This window comes from Mus musculus, chromosome 12, assembly GCF_000001635.26.
Source record: "Mus musculus strain C57BL/6J chromosome 12, GRCm38.p6 C57BL/6J".
NCBI lineage: Eukaryota > Metazoa > Chordata > Mammalia > Rodentia > Muridae > Mus > Mus musculus.
This window is the reverse complement of record NC_000078.6, coordinates 85,998,545-86,016,440: the sequence shown is the minus strand read 5'-3', so window position 1 is coordinate 86,016,440 and position 17,896 is coordinate 85,998,545. Positions and strand designations below refer to the sequence as shown.

The 17,896-nt window shown below is 43.8% G+C and overlaps 1 protein-coding gene across 28 annotated transcripts in view; it reads right to left on the bottom strand.

Annotated features, from left to right (window-relative positions):
• Ttll5 (tubulin tyrosine ligase-like family, member 5) overlaps positions 1-17,896 on the bottom strand; it is a 229,068-nt gene that overhangs the window by 37,320 nt on the left and 173,852 nt on the right. For all 28 annotated transcript variants that reach the window (XR_003950060.1, XM_006515989.4, XM_030246774.1 and 25 more), the window contains one exon: positions 3,579-3,793. Coding sequence is in view for 27 of the 28 variants with exons in the window: in XM_006515989.4 (XP_006516052.1) it covers positions 3,579-3,793 (215 nt within the window). In the remaining variant the exon portion in view is untranslated. The remainder of the gene's footprint in view (positions 1-3,578; positions 3,794-17,896) is intronic.

Here is a 17,896-nt window from a genome sequence, read left to right as displayed (position 1 = left end):
TTGCTAATCAATATGTGGCTTGACCAGGCTGCTTACCTTTTGATACTATCTCCTCCTAACACCAAAGTCTTTAACAAATACCACCGTGCTCGGTGCTGGCACTATAGAGCTGTGGAAAAATTCCCAGGAACGTCACCTGAGGTCAAGTGTCTTCTTTCTTCTCCTCCACCCCCTCCTCTTTTCCTGTCCTTCTGTCCTCTCTCCTTTCCTCTCCTCTAGGATCCTTGGGCCATACACCTGCTAAGCAATGCTCTACCACTGAGCCAACACGGCCACCTTGGCCCACTTACTTTCTTAGGAGAACTTTCCCAAGATACAAGCACTTTGATCGGGTTCATTTAAACCCATCATGAGCCTGTCTGCTTGCCTGGTGAGCTTTAATCTTGGTTTTCTTTTTCCGTGCTTCCTGGGAATAGGTGCAATTCTGGCTCTGACAAGGGTCCCAAGGGAGAAACAGTTCAGATGACTTGGTTGTTCACAGCCACCATCCCTTTTACTTCAGTCATTTCTTAAAAGAAATGCCACAAGTGCTTTTGAAGGGGGAGGTGGATGGACTCTAAGTTATAAAGTATTCCATGCATCAGAGGGAATTAGGAAAGTTGATTGTCCCTATATAAATAGTTAAAAGCAAGCAAGGGGAAGGGAGAGAAGGAAGAAATGGCCACTCTCTTCACAGAGCTGACAAGTTAGACCTGAGTAGAATGGGGGTTATGAATCTGTGAATGATAACAAGAACTGCTGAACCAAGGGGAGGGGGGGGCAGAAAAACAGATGTGAAGCAAGACTAGAACACAAATGCACTCATAAAGAAGTTTTTAACTGTATCAACAGAAAACAAGCTATTTTGGCTAATTATTCAGAAGGGGGAGTGGTTTTTGCTTTACAGATGGGAAAGTGACTTGGATATTATTATAATGAAACAGGACCCCAATGTTTTGATTTTCAAATCCCTTTGCCCCCAAATCCAAACGACATTCCATCTTTTATGTTCTATTGTTCTCCAGACTCAATCTCTAGGATGTGGAAACTTTGATGATGCTCTTGGAAAGTGCTTCTCTCTGTCCCATGCCAGCTTCTGTGCTAGGAGAAGCTTGAAGTTCAACCCAAAAGCACAGGGCTTGGCATGTGAAATGCTCATTACAACTTCTCATTAGTTGTGTCTCTTGGGGCAACAGTGGCATTCTTGAGTGTGACTCAGTCCCACCACTCTGAATGGATGGCTCGTGGTTAACCTGAGCTGAGCCAGAAGGAAGGCTATACCAAGATGGGAGTAAATGGAGCAACACAGCTTGCAGGAACACATCAAAAAAATTATACAAAATTTCTGGACTATCTTCTTACTGTCAACTATAACAATACACAATCTTTATTTAGCATGTATTGTGGAGTGCACATTTATTTGTGCTCAACGCTTCTGAATTCTCTTCTCTTAATGATCCCTTGAGCCAGGTACTCTTGTTATTATTCCTGTTTTAAAGTAGGAAACTGAATCAAAGAGATGTGAGGATGTTGTTAGGTTGGTAAGGAGCTAGAACTGCTGTAGAAGTTTCTTTTCTTTTAAGTCAGCAGAGGCTTACTCACAAAAACACTTGCTGTGCAAGCTTGGCAGTCTGAGTCAGGCTCCAGGACCCATGGCAGCAGGACAGCACCGGCTCCCTGAAGTCGTCCTCTGACCTGCATATGTGTGCCATACAGACGTTTTCTCTCCTCTTCCTCTGTCTCACACCATAGAATTACTACTACTACTACTACTACTACTACTACTACTACTACTACTACTACTACTACTACTATTATTACTACTACTAATCTTTGAGGCCTAACAGTAGGCCTTTTACATGTGAGAGATGCTATGTCTCCATTAGTGCTAACATAACCCCACAGACTAATGCTAGTTTTAAAGGCAAATAGGAAGCTATTTTCTGGAACAATGCCTCACAGCATGCCTTTTGATACTTGGATTATATTTCTTAAATTCTGAAGAAATCTTTGGTTTCCCCCTTCTGTGCATTTTTGATGCTGAGCTGTTTCCGGTTTTCCCACACTGCTGCCTGTCACAAAGAAGAAACCACAAAAATTCAGCAAAGCAGAATTTGCCCAAAGAGCTGCAATTCCATCTTGGGAGTCTGCAGGGCTTCCTTGCCAGCAGTGAGTTCAGGGCAGCAAGCTGTACCTTCAAAAGTCCAGCCCTGTCACCCAAGTCCAGCTCTTCACTAGCAACACCCAGGGGCCCCAGGCCCGGGCTGGAGAGTCTACAAGGAATATGTCGTCAGACTCAGCATTTGCTTTCAGATGGTTAGCTGTGAGCTCCTCAGGGCTGCAGAGAGTGTCTCAGTCATCAAAGGATAACTACCGTCCTTTAGATGCTATATATCCATACTTATGAAGTAAGTGATTACTGCCCCATTATTACAAAGGAGTAAACAAAGACCAAGAGATCAAGTTAACTCGCTGAAAGCATTCACATCAGTAAACTGGCCCAGGGTGAGAGTTCTGCAGGCTGGATCCAGGGACGACACTCTTTAGGAGTCAACTCTCTTCTGGGTGCAGGTCAGGAGGGGCCCAGTTTGTTTTCGGCCTTTCCATCAGCGTTCACCTAGAGCCTTCCCACTGCCCTTCGCTCACGCCCCAGAGAGTACTGTGGCCACTACGGTGCTGATGTAGCGGGTAGAGTAAATGAAGAATGACAGCAACATGATTAAGGGAGCCATAGGGGAATGTTTCCACTCAAATACACAATTTGATTCGCTCTCCAAAGTGAAAAAGCAGTAACTAGTTTTCTGAGTTCCTGACAAGCTTGAGCTTAGACAAAAGAGGAGGTGTCTTTTTATTGAGGAAGGGCAAGCCGTGAGCAGCTCTAGGTAACCATGGCAGGAAATGCCTGAATCCCTCTGACTTTTCTTGAGTACCCTGGTTTTAAACTGGAGCAAACTGCTAGAGGCAACACCCTCACCAATCTATTTCTGGTTACTAACTAAAGGGCTGGAGGCAAAGGAAGGACAGTGTGCTTCAGGCATGGGGATGACTTTTTTAGCATAAACTAGGTAGCCTACAAAGGGCATCAGAAATACCATTGCTACACAGGTCCTTGATTAATGCTGGCCAAGTTAATCACCTAAACACCAATGTGCAGACGTGAATTTGACACATTGAAAGGATTTGATTCTGTAGAGTGAGCAAGGCAGAATAGGTGGAGGGAGATCTTTTTACCTCCTTTCTCCAAGTGGACAAGTCAGTACCATTAGCTGATGCACTGTCTGTGGTTCCAGACAGGTCAGAGGCCAGCAGAGTTGGTTAGCAATAACCTTGAACCTTAGAGATGCCTCTCATCACAACTACTAGGGAGCCCTGAAGCGCAGTGGTTGGCCCTCCCTCAGGACAGAGTCCAGATGTTGTGCAGTGCAATCCCTCTCCAGGTGATTTCAATTTGAAACCATGGCGGAGTCCCAAGTTTGGCACCACTTGACATCAGGTATTGGGATTTCAATTCAAATAGTCTTGAAGGTTTTGTAAAGAGCGCTGTTAGCTTAGAACTGATATAACTCTGGCAACTGCACGCAACGCTACAGATGACTTACTTGGAAGCCCTCTGGGATGCCGGCTTTCTGAGCACTTGCTTGTGATTGGATGCAGGCTTGGAGACCAAGGTGGATGAATTTGGAGGTGCCACTACTTTTTGTGGCAGGGTGTTTGGCTTCTGGCCACCAGTTGTGGCACTTGAAATTCTGCAGCCTGGACCATTATTCATTGTCCATAAACTGGAGTTAGGTAGTGTCTGGCTGCCAAAGATTGCCTGTAAGAAAAAAAAGAACATGATCGATGGAGAGTTCCATCATCACTCCTGGCTGTGTGCAGCTCATCTGTGATCCAAGGGGCAAAGGGAGAGGGAAACTGTTAGTAAATTTCAGGAGAAAGTTCCCTAAGGTTGTCAGGACAGATCTTGATTCAGAGGAGAGAGATCTCTCAAGAGCTGCCAGAGTCTTTTGAGAGCACTCTGACTCAGAAATTAGGACACCTGGGCACTGTGCGTTAGTCACTGCACATGAATGAAGAAAGCATTTACTCTCCCGGCTTAGATCCCTTCATGTTCAATTCAGGGAGTGTTTAATCAACATCCTTCTGGTCAGAGGAAACAATCCAGAAACATAGCTGAGATCCTAGACCACTTCAGTACTCTGAACTGCTCTAGAAGGTCTACAGGTGGGAGGAAAGAAGTCCATGTGACCTGGGTACCAGGAGCAAGCAGTTGAAGAAATGAGGCGCAAACAGAAACTAGGAGCCGCCAAGTCATGTAACACCCCGAGGGCTACTTTCAGAATCCCAGCACAGAAACACTTCACTGATCTAAAGTTTAACATGAGATGTGACATTTGACAACACTTAAAATAAGCTTACCACAGGAACACATCACCTGATAACTACACGACTGGCATGGGTGCTTTCTGCACAAAACGAGCCTTTAAAGACCCACCGCACACCTAAGCATGGTGTGTGCTACAAGTGAAGGTACAGTTCTTCCAAATGGATGCTTAGCCAGTATTTTCTTTTTTCCACTTGTGTGTGTATGTCCAAGCATGTATGGACATGCACACTTGTGGGGAGACCTGTAGTTGCTCATCCTTAATGGTTCTTCTATCTGATTCATTGTGGTGGAGTCTCATTTATATTAGTAGAAAGCATTTTTGTTACTGGTCATTAATAGTATAAACACTGCTTTCAGTTAGCATGCACTATAAAAACTTTAACTGTACAGTCCTACTAAGTGAAAATGACTGACAAAATAGAGAGTGCTTTTTAAATAAAAGGATACCCTGAAATCGACTTCTGCCAGCAGATACAGCATATAAAGTGGGGTAACACCATCTGCACATGCATGGACCTAGTAGAATCCACAGCCTTTACCACAACTACTTTGTCTTTTTTAGATTTAAAACACAGCTTGGGAGGATGTGGGGAAGGGTGCAGCAACTCTTCTCTCTCTATAACTTTGGGGCATCCCATTTTGGGGAACTGAGTCCCAAACTCTGGCTAGGAAGATGTGAAACAGGCTGAGTGGAGAGGTCTTATGTGGCAGACTCTGCTGATTGAGAGGCCTGACGACGAACAGAGCTTTCTAAGGCAGAGGAGAGGACCTGAGTAGTCCAAGCTGATCTGTTTGCTGTTGGCTCAGATGGGGCCACAGTGAAAGACAGAGAGGCCCAGGGACTGCAGGAAAGAAGGTAGTCTTTTCCTTCATTTGTGGTTGGGATCAAATGCAGGTCTGATGCTACTAACTGGGTAACTGACTCTAGTTACTTAACCTCTCTGAGCTTTAAATTTCTTGTAGGCAGTTGTATCCACATTGCTGGACTGGTGGAGGTTAAATGAAGATTACATAGATCACTGCATCTCACTCTCTCTCTCTCTCTCTCTCTCTCTCTCTCTCTCTCTCTCTCTCTCTCTCTCTCTCACACACACACACACACACACACACTCTCATTCCTTCCCATACGGGGGAGCTGAAGAACAGACCAGCTCACCTATCTGTAATCCTTTGCGAAAGGCAGTTGGTTATGCATTTTTCCAACATATTTTTCTGGTCTTATGATGATGCTCACTAGCTGGGAATGCAAACTCTTAAAATGAAACCATATGTTTAGGTTCTCAGATCATATTTACCCAATTCTTTCTGGCAGAAGTAATCTTTTCCTCTTCTGAACACTTATAAACACGTATTTGTGTGTTTCTTATCGGAGTGGTGATTCTGCCGTGTACAGCAGCCATTTACAAATATACTTTTCTTCTTTTTTGGATGGAACACAATGAAAATGGCTGGGTTTATTCGATCATCATTTTCTTTCTTATTGTTTGTGTTTAAATGTTTTTCAGAGGGAGTGTGTGCTTGCACATATAAATGCACTTGTGGAGGCCGGGGGTCACCTGTGGGTGCCCGCTGGCCTTTAGATTGTACTAGGGGACGGGGGCTCAGGTCCTCATGCGTATGCAGTGAATACCTTACTCACTGAGGCGTCTGTTGTACTTACAGTGCCGTCTAGAACACAGAATGAACACGCATGCACACCTGCACACGCACACACAGGGACTGTGGAGGATTTGCCTGTTTTTCCATTTATTCACACATGGATTCATACCTGTATGAATTCCTGTATATTTAGTTTACACTTTGAGCAACAAACTAACTTATTTTCTTGCAATCTTTTCCTTTCTTTGACCACAGGAGCTCTCCAGGTTGCTTTGTAACTTCTGACATACTCCACCAGTTGGCTGTCTTGCCTGCTTGAGTTTTTTTTTTTTTTTTTTTCCATATGTTGGCAGCTAGGTAGTCCAGGCTTATATTCTTTTTTTAATTAGATATTTTCTTTATTTACATTTCAAATGTTTTCCCCTTTCCTAGTTTCCCCTCCAAAAATCCTCTATCCCCTGCCCCCTGCCCTTGTTCCCCAACCCACCCACTCCCATTCTCCCAAGTGCTGGGATTAAAGGCATGCGCCACCACTGCCCTCTTTTTTTTTTTTTTTTTTAAAGTAATAACTTGGAGCTGGAGAGATGGCTCAGCAATTAAGAACACTGACTACTCCTAGAAACTTGGGTTCAACTCCCAGTACCTACATGACAGTTCACAACTATCTGTAATCCAACTTCTAGGGAACTGCACACCCTCAGACATACATATATGCAAAACACCAATGCACATAAAATAAAAATAAATAATTTAAAAGTAATGACTGGATTTATTAGTAACAGCAATAGGAGCAGCAGAAGATATGTATTTACATATAGATATAATGTTGGGATAGGGCCTTTCCCCAGATTTTAGAACCTAGAGTGTGTGGGATTTATCTAACTCACAGTCAAAAGTATAAACAAATCTTCTACAGATCCCAAATGAAAGGAAGCTCACTTTCCTAAATGCAAATTTTGTATAAGGCTCTATAATACTGATGTCCTTAAAGGGCAAACGAAGCAACTGTGGAGAGATTCTTTCTTGGGAGGTTCAGCTGGCCTGGACATTACCACATCTTCCTCTCTTCCTCCTAGCACTATTTTGATTCTGTTTGAATAATGTGTGCTTATCTTTAAAATATATATATGTATATACTTCTATTTTTCTTCTCCCTAAAATATAAGCCTATGGCACAGTTCTGGCCAGTGTGCTACAGGCAGAGTGCTGGTGTGGTTTTAGGACAGCCCTCTCAGAGCAGACAGACTGCAGCTGACAGCCTCTGCTGACGCTGTCCTTCTTCCCGCTAGCATGGATAACCTGCCAGGCATGGACAGGGTAGGATGAACACAGCCAATAAGTCTGCTCAAGATGAGCAGGAGGAGCATGGGTTTCTGATGGCACCACAGTGTCTGGAAGAGTCTATTTCCACAGATTTCTAATTATATGGGGAAAACCCTCTAATGTACCCAACTCCTCTATTGGTTATGGAGAGGTTAGCTGTTACATGCAGTTAACTGTAATCCCGATTTAACTGATTCTCAGTTAACACAGATTCAAGCTTCCTTAAGCCTCAATACATCAGGCTTAGAATGCAGTTTCTCTTTCCAAGGACAGTAAGAAGCTGTCTGTGGCTTGTGGTTTGGTGACCACACTCTCATATACTCAATGGACAATGAAGTGATAACCATTGCTTATGGTGACATACCAGCTGGACATCACCAGAAATGTTAAAGACTCAATAATGGAGACAAGTCTCTAGGCACTACACCAAAGCTGAGGCTAAGTATGACAGAGTTAAAGCAATTCTATCTGCCAGGAAACACTAGGGCTCAAGAAAAGCAGACCTGTGAATGAGTGCGTTTAGACCACTGGCAGAAATCATCTTCCCCAGGTTCCCTTCCCTGCTTTGTATCTTGCAAATTAATCCTCCAATTTCACCAATCACAGACCGTGTTGGGATTCTCTGTCCTGATAACTGTGCCTAAGAGGACAGAAGAAGTTGATGAAGCTTCCACTCAAGACACACAGCATCAGCAACACAGGGATAATGGTGGCTGTCCTGCTGAGTATGAAGTGAAGGGAGAAGTGAATTTATTGGCCTGCTCAACATATCCATGTCTCCTGCTGCTTTGTTGGGTATGGGAAACGGCCACACTACAGCAAGGAGACTCAGAAAACCACAGCTTGAGGGCTGGCATGGCCCCAGGGGAAAGACTGTAAAGGCCCTCCTCCCACAATACAGGGTGCTCGTGGCCCCAGGGGAAAGACTGTAAAGGCCCTCCTCCCACAATACAGGGTGCTCCTGGGCAGGAAGGAGGGATTTCTGATACAAGCACACAGGCTGCCACTGGGAAGGTCACAGAAGGTCATGGGGGAAGCAAGCTCTGGCCTCTTACTAGAGAGGTAATGCTGTCCAGAGATTACATTCTAGGAGGCTTTAATTTTTTTTCCTTCCAGAAAACCACTTTCTTTTGGCCTCACTTAGGCTGGTTTGGGATAGAGCAGAGCTCTATTCGCTGGAGACTCTGCTTACTCTTGGAACACCATGGAGGACAAGCAGCACCCGGCCTCTGTCTGAGCAGGGTCCTGCTCCTCTGACTCCAGAGGAGCAAACACTTGAAGGTAGCATTCTCTCCCCATCAGATTTTTACCTAACTAGGATAAAATGCTCACTGATAAGCACACAGAGCCACTTCCAGAGGGCTTCTTGCTCGTAGCCCACTGACAAGGATGGCACACACAAACTGCTACTCACACACGTCTACCAACAGGCTGAGATCTTTTCAGTTAAAAAGCACACCACAACTTTCGAGAGAGCCAAGGGGAGGGTGAGGAAGCTGTTTATATTTTGGCAAAAGCAAGCTTCTAAAAGGCCTGTTTCTCACTGTATGCAGTTCTTGGCTGTCTCCCACTCACAATGTTTGTCAGCTGGGAAAGACTCAGGCTAAGGAGGAAGTACAGCTCTTGGTGCTGCTGTGCTCTGAGCAGGGCTATGGCTTGGGCAGGGATGGAGTGGAAACCCAGAAGTGGTACTGTTGGTACATGGAGAAACAGCAGCCACACAAAAGCTTGCCAGAGACGTGACAATGCATTACCCCCTGTGCTCTCCTTTCTAAGATAAACAGGTGAGGAGGCCTAAGTGCTTCTGATGACTTACTGTGCAAGCAGCAAATACAGGGGCTTATCCGAACAGAACTTGAGATTCATATCAACCAGCTGAAACAAGTATGCCTCAATAGACAGTTCCTAAATTAACTGCATTTGCTAACATCTGAGGTACAATAAAGATGATTAAAATCAGATAACTGAATGTACTTGTAAGCCCCAGAACCCTCATTGCTAACCAAGCTGGAGACACTGTTAACAGGGCCGCTGCGCATGACTACAGGAAGGGAACTTGCCTAAAACATCTCATGGCTTGCCTTCCTCCACCAGCAGCCCCACTCCCCACCTAACAGCAGAGCCAGTCACTCAGACACAGGTGGAGGGTGGTGTTCTGCTGGTCACTCTAGACTCAAATGACTGGCGGCTCTGATTTGGTCCCCACTTCCTTCCTTGCTCCCTCCTTGCCTAGCATGGTATAAACACAATCTCACATGTACACAAAAGCTTGGCAGGCAGAAGGCTCATCTTTCTCCAAACACTTGAGTTTCTTTAACACATTTTCATTAGAAAAGGGAAACTAGGATTAAAAGTCCACTCTGGGATATACTTGCTATCATCTCAGCATATGAAGACATTCTCTATGTATACACATGGATTTCTATGTGATTACAGAAATGGATCACACATGACACCTGATGTTCTGAGGCCTGCTTTTCCACTCAAATATCTTGTCATTATCTATAAGGGCAGAACTATCATTGCTTTTTATGATTATATATTTTATATATGGTTATCAAACCTGACTTAACACCAATAGTAAAATGTTACAAAGTGACATGGGATAGATCTATAATTGCTAGTCATATAAGTAAAATTGTAACATATGTTTGAGTAGAATGAAAAAAAAACTATTCAAAATTTTCAGTATCAATTTTGAACATACATGACCCTGGCTGAGATTATGACGTGTGTGTGTGTGTGTGTGTGTGTGTGTGTGTGAGAGAGAGAGAGAGAGAGAGAGAGAGAGAGAGAGAGAGAGGTGTTTGCTTGACAAGCACCTGACCAACTGAGCTATCTCCACTGTCCTTCGTATTTTTTTTGTTCTGAAGCTTCTGAGGGGGTTTAATCTCCTTGACTCTCCTTTGGCCGTGGTGCAGAAATGGCTGTAATTTGATGCTGATGCTGTTTTTCTCCTGCAACTTACAAGACATATCTGTCTGTGGACAAATGTGTTAACAATCCATAGATACTATTCACTTTATCCTGATATTAATCCATTTTAAACTAATTCTCATACCTCTCTCTCTAGCAATTGTGAATATATTAATTACATATCCCTTTTTAGTTGCCCAAATAAGTAGCTAATTAACATTTTATGAGCCTAGACCTTCTCTCAAGATACATTAAATATTGTCTTAACCAACTTCTACTTCTGGGAGAAGCACAGAGAGCTAAACTAAAACTCCCAAGTTGAAATTACAATACTATGTGCATTTAAGGTCTGGTGAAGCATATTGAGAAAGCCAAGATAAGAAAGCAACTTAAGTATTTAGTGATTAATGGCTGGAAATGGCAATGTGATACAGACAACAGAACATAGTTAGGACATTGTACTTTGGACGTGCACACTTCATGGGGACATTTTTCCACATGCTATAGCATGGATAAAACTTCAGAATGTGATGATGCTAAGCAAAATAAACCAGTTACAGAGAGGCAAACGCTACAGCAGTCTATGTATATGAAAACCCTGAAGCAAGCAGATCCTAGACAGAGAGTAAACGGCAGCGCCGGATGCTGGGAGGAAGAGGAGGGAATGCTGTTCAGAGAGACTTGAGTACCTGTGCCGCATCAAGGATGCTCTGGAGACCTGAGGCCCAGCGAACATGCACAGTAGTTAGCCAGCCGGATGGACTGCCAGAATGACTAGAGGATGTATTTATTTTATGTGCATTTTTACCACAAAGAAAAGTTACATTAAGAGCAGCTGAATTTTTGCTTTGAGACAAGATCTCATTCTGAGGCTAGGCTGGCTTCAAACTTGGGCATCCTCCTGTCTCCAGGTCCCAAGTGCTGAGATGACCCAGCTTAAAAGCAGTTAATTTTTAGGGAACTCACTGCTCTAAATGCTTTATGTGTTACACTTAGCTAATTCTCCACCATCATCTCTGACTATAGAAGGTCAAGGCACACAAATGTGAAAGTGTCCCTGACTATGTAGTTACTGTGTAGTAAGCTGGGATTCATGGCGCACAGGTACCGAGTAGCCACCTCACTCAGCTGGCTGCCTTCGCTGTGTGTTATGCAGATTTCCTTTTAGAGGACACGCATCTAAAGTAATCTTTAAAGTTAAACCTCTTTCTAAACCTAACACTGTCACCAGCTGAAGAGGAAAACACATTTTCTTGTGTGTGTGTGCATGAATAACACACACACACACACACACACACACACACACACACACACACACACACACACAGAGTATCCCTTACCCCAAATGCTTAGGTAATATTTCAGATTACAGACTACACCCATTTATATCATGAGACATCTTGAGGAAGCGCCCCATGTCCAAACACGCAATTGGCTGAAGTACTATATCTGCCTTATACATAGAGCCGTAAGGTCATTTTTTTTACAAGACTTTTAGACAGTTTGTACATGAAACAGTTTCATGGCATGACATTTTCCACTTGTGGTAGCATGTCAGGTCTCAAAAAGTTTTGGATCATGAAACTTGGATTTCCAAGTTATTGATGTATAATCTGTAGAAAGTCAATTAAAAACAAAGCAATGAGCTCAGACCGAGTTCAACTGGCTAACAAAAGAAAACACCTCTGTTTTCAATGACATATTTTGTATTTTATTTGCTAGTAGCTCCAGAAAATTAATTATGTATTAGGCCTCTGATTTCTTCTTTTCTTTTCTCTCTTTCTTTCTTTTTTGGCTTTTCGAGACAGGGTTTCTCTGTATAGCTTTGGCTGTCCTGGAACTCAACTCTGTAGACTAGGCTGGCCTCGAACTTAGAAATCCTCCTGCCTCTGCCTCCTGAGTGCTGCTGGGATTAAAGGTGTGCACCACCGACCAGCAATGATTTCTTATTAACATGTCAGAATTTTATACTGTCTGTCTGATTAGTGAAATAAAATAGTAAAAAGTACTAAATTCCCTCACAACTTTAAATTCTCTATTTATAGATCTCTGACTTGTCTCTGTCCTGAAATGACTGGTTTGTTTTATTTGGCCCAGAATCATATGCAGTTGGCCTACTTACTGCGCACATCTTACACAGGCCTCGCTGTCATGTATTCATTAAACAATTTTCCTGTGCCTGTATCCATCTCAGATGGATGGACTTCTTCCTGTTAAAGATGCCTTTCATCATTTTACACAAAGCTACTGCTTTGAGTTTTCCCCTATGTGTGCCTAGACAGAAACTACAGGCAGGGTGCAGAAGGAGAGGTTCTGTAGCAAACCACACCTCAACCCTCTAGAGCAGTGGTTCTCAACTTTCCCAATGCTTTAATGCTTCCCAACCCTTTAATACATGTGTGGTGACCCCCAACCCCACCATAAAATAATTGTCACTGCTACTTTATAACTGTAATTTTGCTACTGCTATGAATTATAAATATCTGATACACAGGATATCTGATATGTGACCTTCAAGGGGGACATGACCTACAGGTTGAGAACAATTGCTCTAGTTGAATAAGCCCACTCCTTAGTCGCTGGTACGTGAACACCTACAACCAAGCTGAGGTCTGACTAAGGGATGTCACTGGCCTTCCTTTCCTCTCTCCGGGGGATTGTATACAGTAGTGCAGCAGCAGTAAGGCTGGTACCTCATCTCATTAGTGACATGTCTGTAAACTGTAAAGGAGAAGATGAGGTACTTCTGAGGAGGAACAGAGGGAAAAGTGCTCTAAAGTCCTCTGGCCTGGAGCAGCCGTGTCCCTAAGGGAGGAGCGCTGATGGGGGGGGGGGGTCGTCTTCATTAGTGGACTAAAGACAACATTCACCTGACACAGAGGGACATCATCACTGCAGCAGCTTTACAGAGCAACCTGATGGTAATCAGGGGACGTCTTTTACTATTAGCAACAAATCAGCATAGCAAACTATAGTCTGCTAGTGTGACAGTGCACTGGGCATTAAACATGTAAACCTAATATTAACTAGACAAAAAATGCCAGTGACATTCACATCTGTAGATGCCTGCATGTTCCCTGGCAGTTTTCTCATAACACCCAACAGAAATAAAAATAAAAAGCATCATTAGTAAAAGGGTTAAAAGAAACATAAAGAGCCAAGGCTCAAGAGAGAGCGGTGTACAAAGCCCCGCACCAGGAAGCCTGTGGAACATCTCAGGAGCATGCACAGTTCATTAGCTTCTAACCTTCCACTTCATGATGGCCGGAGCACAAGTGAGGCTGGAGCACACAGGTTTCCGAAACCTCTGTCGCTACAACCCCTCTAAGATACTCACTGAATTATGCATGTGAGGTGCCTGGGATCAGGTCTAGGCCATCAATAGGTTTAATAAACATTTCCTCTTGAGAACATGCATATGAACAGCCAGAGGTTAAGAGAGTTGAACTGTAACTTTTCAATATAGTTTTGAGTGCATTACTCCTATCTGCACTATGGAAGTGGCACACCGCGTGGAGTTCAGATGTCAGATGTTGACAGCCCTGGGCTCCAATGCTAGGTTCCCCAGTTGTTACTTATGTGACTCTGGAGAAGTTATAGGAATAATTTTTTCTCCTATTTAAAAAATGGGGCTAATCAGAGGCAGTTATGGTGACTCAGTGTATCAATACAAATACAATGTTCGGTTTGGTCACATTTGGGAATGTTTAATTTGAGAATCAGAATCCTAGTGAGTCCCTCACCAGTCTCTCTCATCACTTCCTAATTAAAGAGGAAAAAAAAAAAGACATCCAAAGATGTTCCAATAACCTGTTCTAGGTCATGCCCTGAACAGGGAAGACTTAAATCAAGCATCAAGAACTCCAAAGCCTGTTTCAAGTGGCCATTTCCAAAGTCAGTGTACTGGCTAGTTTTGTGTCAACTTGACACAGGCTGGAGTTATCACAGAGAAAGGAACTTCAGTTGGGGAAATGCCTCCATGAGATCCAGCTGTAAGGCAGTTTCTCAATTAGTGATCAAGGGGGGAGGTCCCCTTGTGGGTGGGACCATCTCTGGACTGGTAGTCTTGGTTCTATAAGAGAGCAGGCTGAGTAAGCCAGTAAGGAATATCCCTCCATGGCCTCTGCATCAGCTCCTGCTTCCTGACCTGCTTGAGTTCCAGTCCTGACTTCCTTGGTGATGAACAGCAGTATGGAAGTGTAAGCTGAATAAATCCTTTCCTCCCCAACTTGCTTCTTGGTCATGATGTTTGTGCAGGAATAGAAACCCTGACTAAGACAGTCAGCGAGGGCAGTTTTCACACACATTATTAGTGTATTTTCAATAGGAAAGAAAAAAGTTTACTTTGGCAAAATCTACTACATTAGAGTGTCCTAGGAAAAATAAATAATGAAAAGCTAGAAATGGTGTTAGATGAGTTCCCGATAAAGGTCAAGGAGAAAGTGTGCGCGAGTGCATGTGTGCACAGGAAAAGAAACAAAAAGACACAGCTTGTCACGCACAACATTGGAGTCCACACTCCAAGTGTACCTGTACCTGACCTCCCCTGTTTCGTGCCCACGGGGAGCCAGCCCTTCCAGCCACACACAAGGCTTTAAGGACACCTCCTGCAGGACTAGCCTGCTAGCAGCTCCCTGCTACTGCTTACTGCTTGAAAGAATGATTTCTGCTCAGCTCTCCCACCCCCAAACTCCCAAACACAGAGCAGCTGAAGCTTGAGGGAAAGAGTGTTCCTCCCCCGCAGGAGGCTGAGGTTTTCTAGACACATGCAAGAGACTTTTAGGAGCAAAATAACAAGACTTGGATGTTTATATGGGAATCCCCACCACACCTGTACAGTACTGAATACACACACATTGGAAGCAATAAGTTGCCCCCTAGGGCCTCCCAGATATTTCTATACACAGACGAGACGCTCCAGCAAATGGTCCTGGAGTGAACATTACTGGAGGAAGTTTACTGGCTACTTTACAGGATTTAAGTTAGACTTGCCCCGTGGGAAGAGGAGGTACAGAGCAGACGGGTGAGAGGACGAGAAGGTACAGCTGTAAGAGCCTTTCTACCCTGGGATATGCTACTCATGTGGTCAACTGGGCTTCTGAAACCTGGAAGGCCTTCGGAAAGAAAACAGAGCCCGTGACAAAGTCAGATGTGCTGAAAATCTCTCCTCGCCCCCACTGTTGTAAAAAGAGACTTCAGCGATTCTGCCTTGGCCACCAGAAGAATATCCTTAATTTTTTTCTGTCTTTTGGTCTCCTTTTCAGTCTGGAAGAGGCAGAGAAGAGAGTGGGAGGGAAGGCAGGGGGACTGGGGCTGGGAGCAGAAGTTTAACAAAGGATCACTTTAACAGAGACTACTGAGTAATGGTTTTGCCCGTGCCAAGAATAACATCAGCTCACTGTCGCCAATTAGAATCAGGTCAGTCGTGCCTCATGGCTGCTCCAGCTCCCCACCCGGGCCCCCGGCATGAGGTGCTACTCATGCTGATGTCACCATGAACCACTGTGGCCCCAGCAGGTCAGTCCCCCACTCAGTTCAAAGCAAAACACTTTTGCACTTTTCTCTCACAGAGGCAGGAAGCCAGGAGGAGCCGGACGTGGCAGTCAGGGAGGCTAGAGCAGGGCAGTCTGTAAAAGCCACCTTTCAGCCCTAACTCAGGGTTCTGAGGAAGCCCATTTTACATGAGTTAGGATATAGCAGCACCTGGAATAGTGTTGGAACATGCCAGAGCTTATGAAGTAGTGGCCATTACTGAGCAAACAGAAGGGAGGATTTTGTCCTGTTTCTTATCTCTTGCCTGGAACAGTGGTCACTGAGCAGAATGTGCCCTGATAGGAAGGATGCACAAAGGGGTGCTCTGATAACTTACTCATGAGAAGGCTGTGGGACTGGACATGGGATGAGGAAGATAGCAACAGAGTTCCCACAAAAATGATTGCATGAAATTTTATAAGAGTGATACTAAGTTTTAAACATATAGTTTTTCAAAAAGACAGAAAAACAACCTACAAGAGAAACAGACATCAAAATATAAAGATGGACAGATAGGCAAGCAGGCAGGCAGGCAGGCAGGCAGACAGATACAGAGGGAAAAGGAGGGGGTATGAATATGAATGAATGCCTATCTCCTTCCTCCTGCATGGGTCTGTGAGAATGGCATTAGCATCCTTTGGGAGCGTGTGAGAAATGAAAACAACTGAAGCCTCTCCCCGCCTGCTTGCATGAGCAATGGGATGAACGTTGCACAGTCAGAGTTTTTAACCGGCTCTTCTGCTCACCTGGATTAGGGACATACAGACTAGGGCCTGCAGGTCAAATCCAGCCTGCTGCTAGTTTCTGTAAATTAAATTTGTAAATTAATATCGAAGCACAGCCACAGTTTTTCATGCACACATCATACATATATGGTTATTTTCATTTTACCATGGCTGAGCCGAGGAGCCATGACAGATGCTATGGCCAGCGAAGGTTATTTATAGGAAAAGTCTGTCAACCTTGTGCAAAGTTTTGCAAGCTACTGGATTCAGTTCCTAGAATATAAAAGCTCACAGTTCCAGTATTCATTCCTTTTGTTTATCATGGATAATATTTTCTTTTATTTTTGTCCCTAAACTTTGCCAATGGCTCTAAGTAACTTTCTTCGTTTATTCCCAGGTATCAGAATCTATTTTTCTCAAGGGTGAACTCAGCATGGCAGTTTCTAGATTTGTGAGTACAATGCTAGGCAGCAACAAAGAGCAAACCTGACTCCCTCTAGATGGTTGGATATGCCATACCCTGAGTTGGAACTTGTCTCCCCAAATGAACATCTTATAGTCAGTATATAAGTTCTCTGATTGAAGGCAGAAAAGGATGTACGTAATGGAAGAAAAGCCATGCAGTCTACCCATTTATTACGAGATCACCATGTGAAAGGTGCTCTTTATAGGGGAATGACTTCACTATCTATACTGTATGATGACGTACCTGAGCACAATAGTAAATATAAAGACACCTTAACATACTAGTCTCCAAACATCTCGCCTGTGGATGCATGCTTGGTAAACCCAACTTTAAATCATAAAGAGGCAATTAGCCAAATTGTCAGTTACCTATACTTTAGAAAAATTGCTTAAAATCACAGGGAGTTCATTAGATAAATACCATCTTCACCCCTGGAAAAATAACACAAGGGAAGTGATAAAGGCCACACTGAGATGCAGCTCATGCTTCAGTCAACAGTGTGGTGGTAATAAAGATGCCCAAAGGCTTGACCTCTAGCAGTACTCTGCTTCTGCTCTAGAGTGACTACCTCAATGTCTTCTGAATAAAGTGCTCCAAATCTCTAAACTGTTCAATTAGAACACCTAACACCTCATTTGCTGTCTTGCTAAAAATGGAGGGATTTGGTCTCTCTTGCTTCCCTCAATCCTGGCACTTGACCCTTATTCACCTTTACCTAAATCAGGGTCTAGAAGGACAAGGGACAGAGATACACAAACCCACACCCACACGCACACGCACACACCGTGATGAATGATTTTCTGTTCTCTCTCCAGGAGACACAGGATAACTCCCTTCTTGGGAGTTCTGCCTCCTCCCTAAGACAGATACTCTGATAGATCTGGAAGAACATATTTTCCATATACTTCATAATTCAGTGAAACTAAACTAGGATAATCCTCACTGAAAAAAAAATCCACACGAGAATAGTGG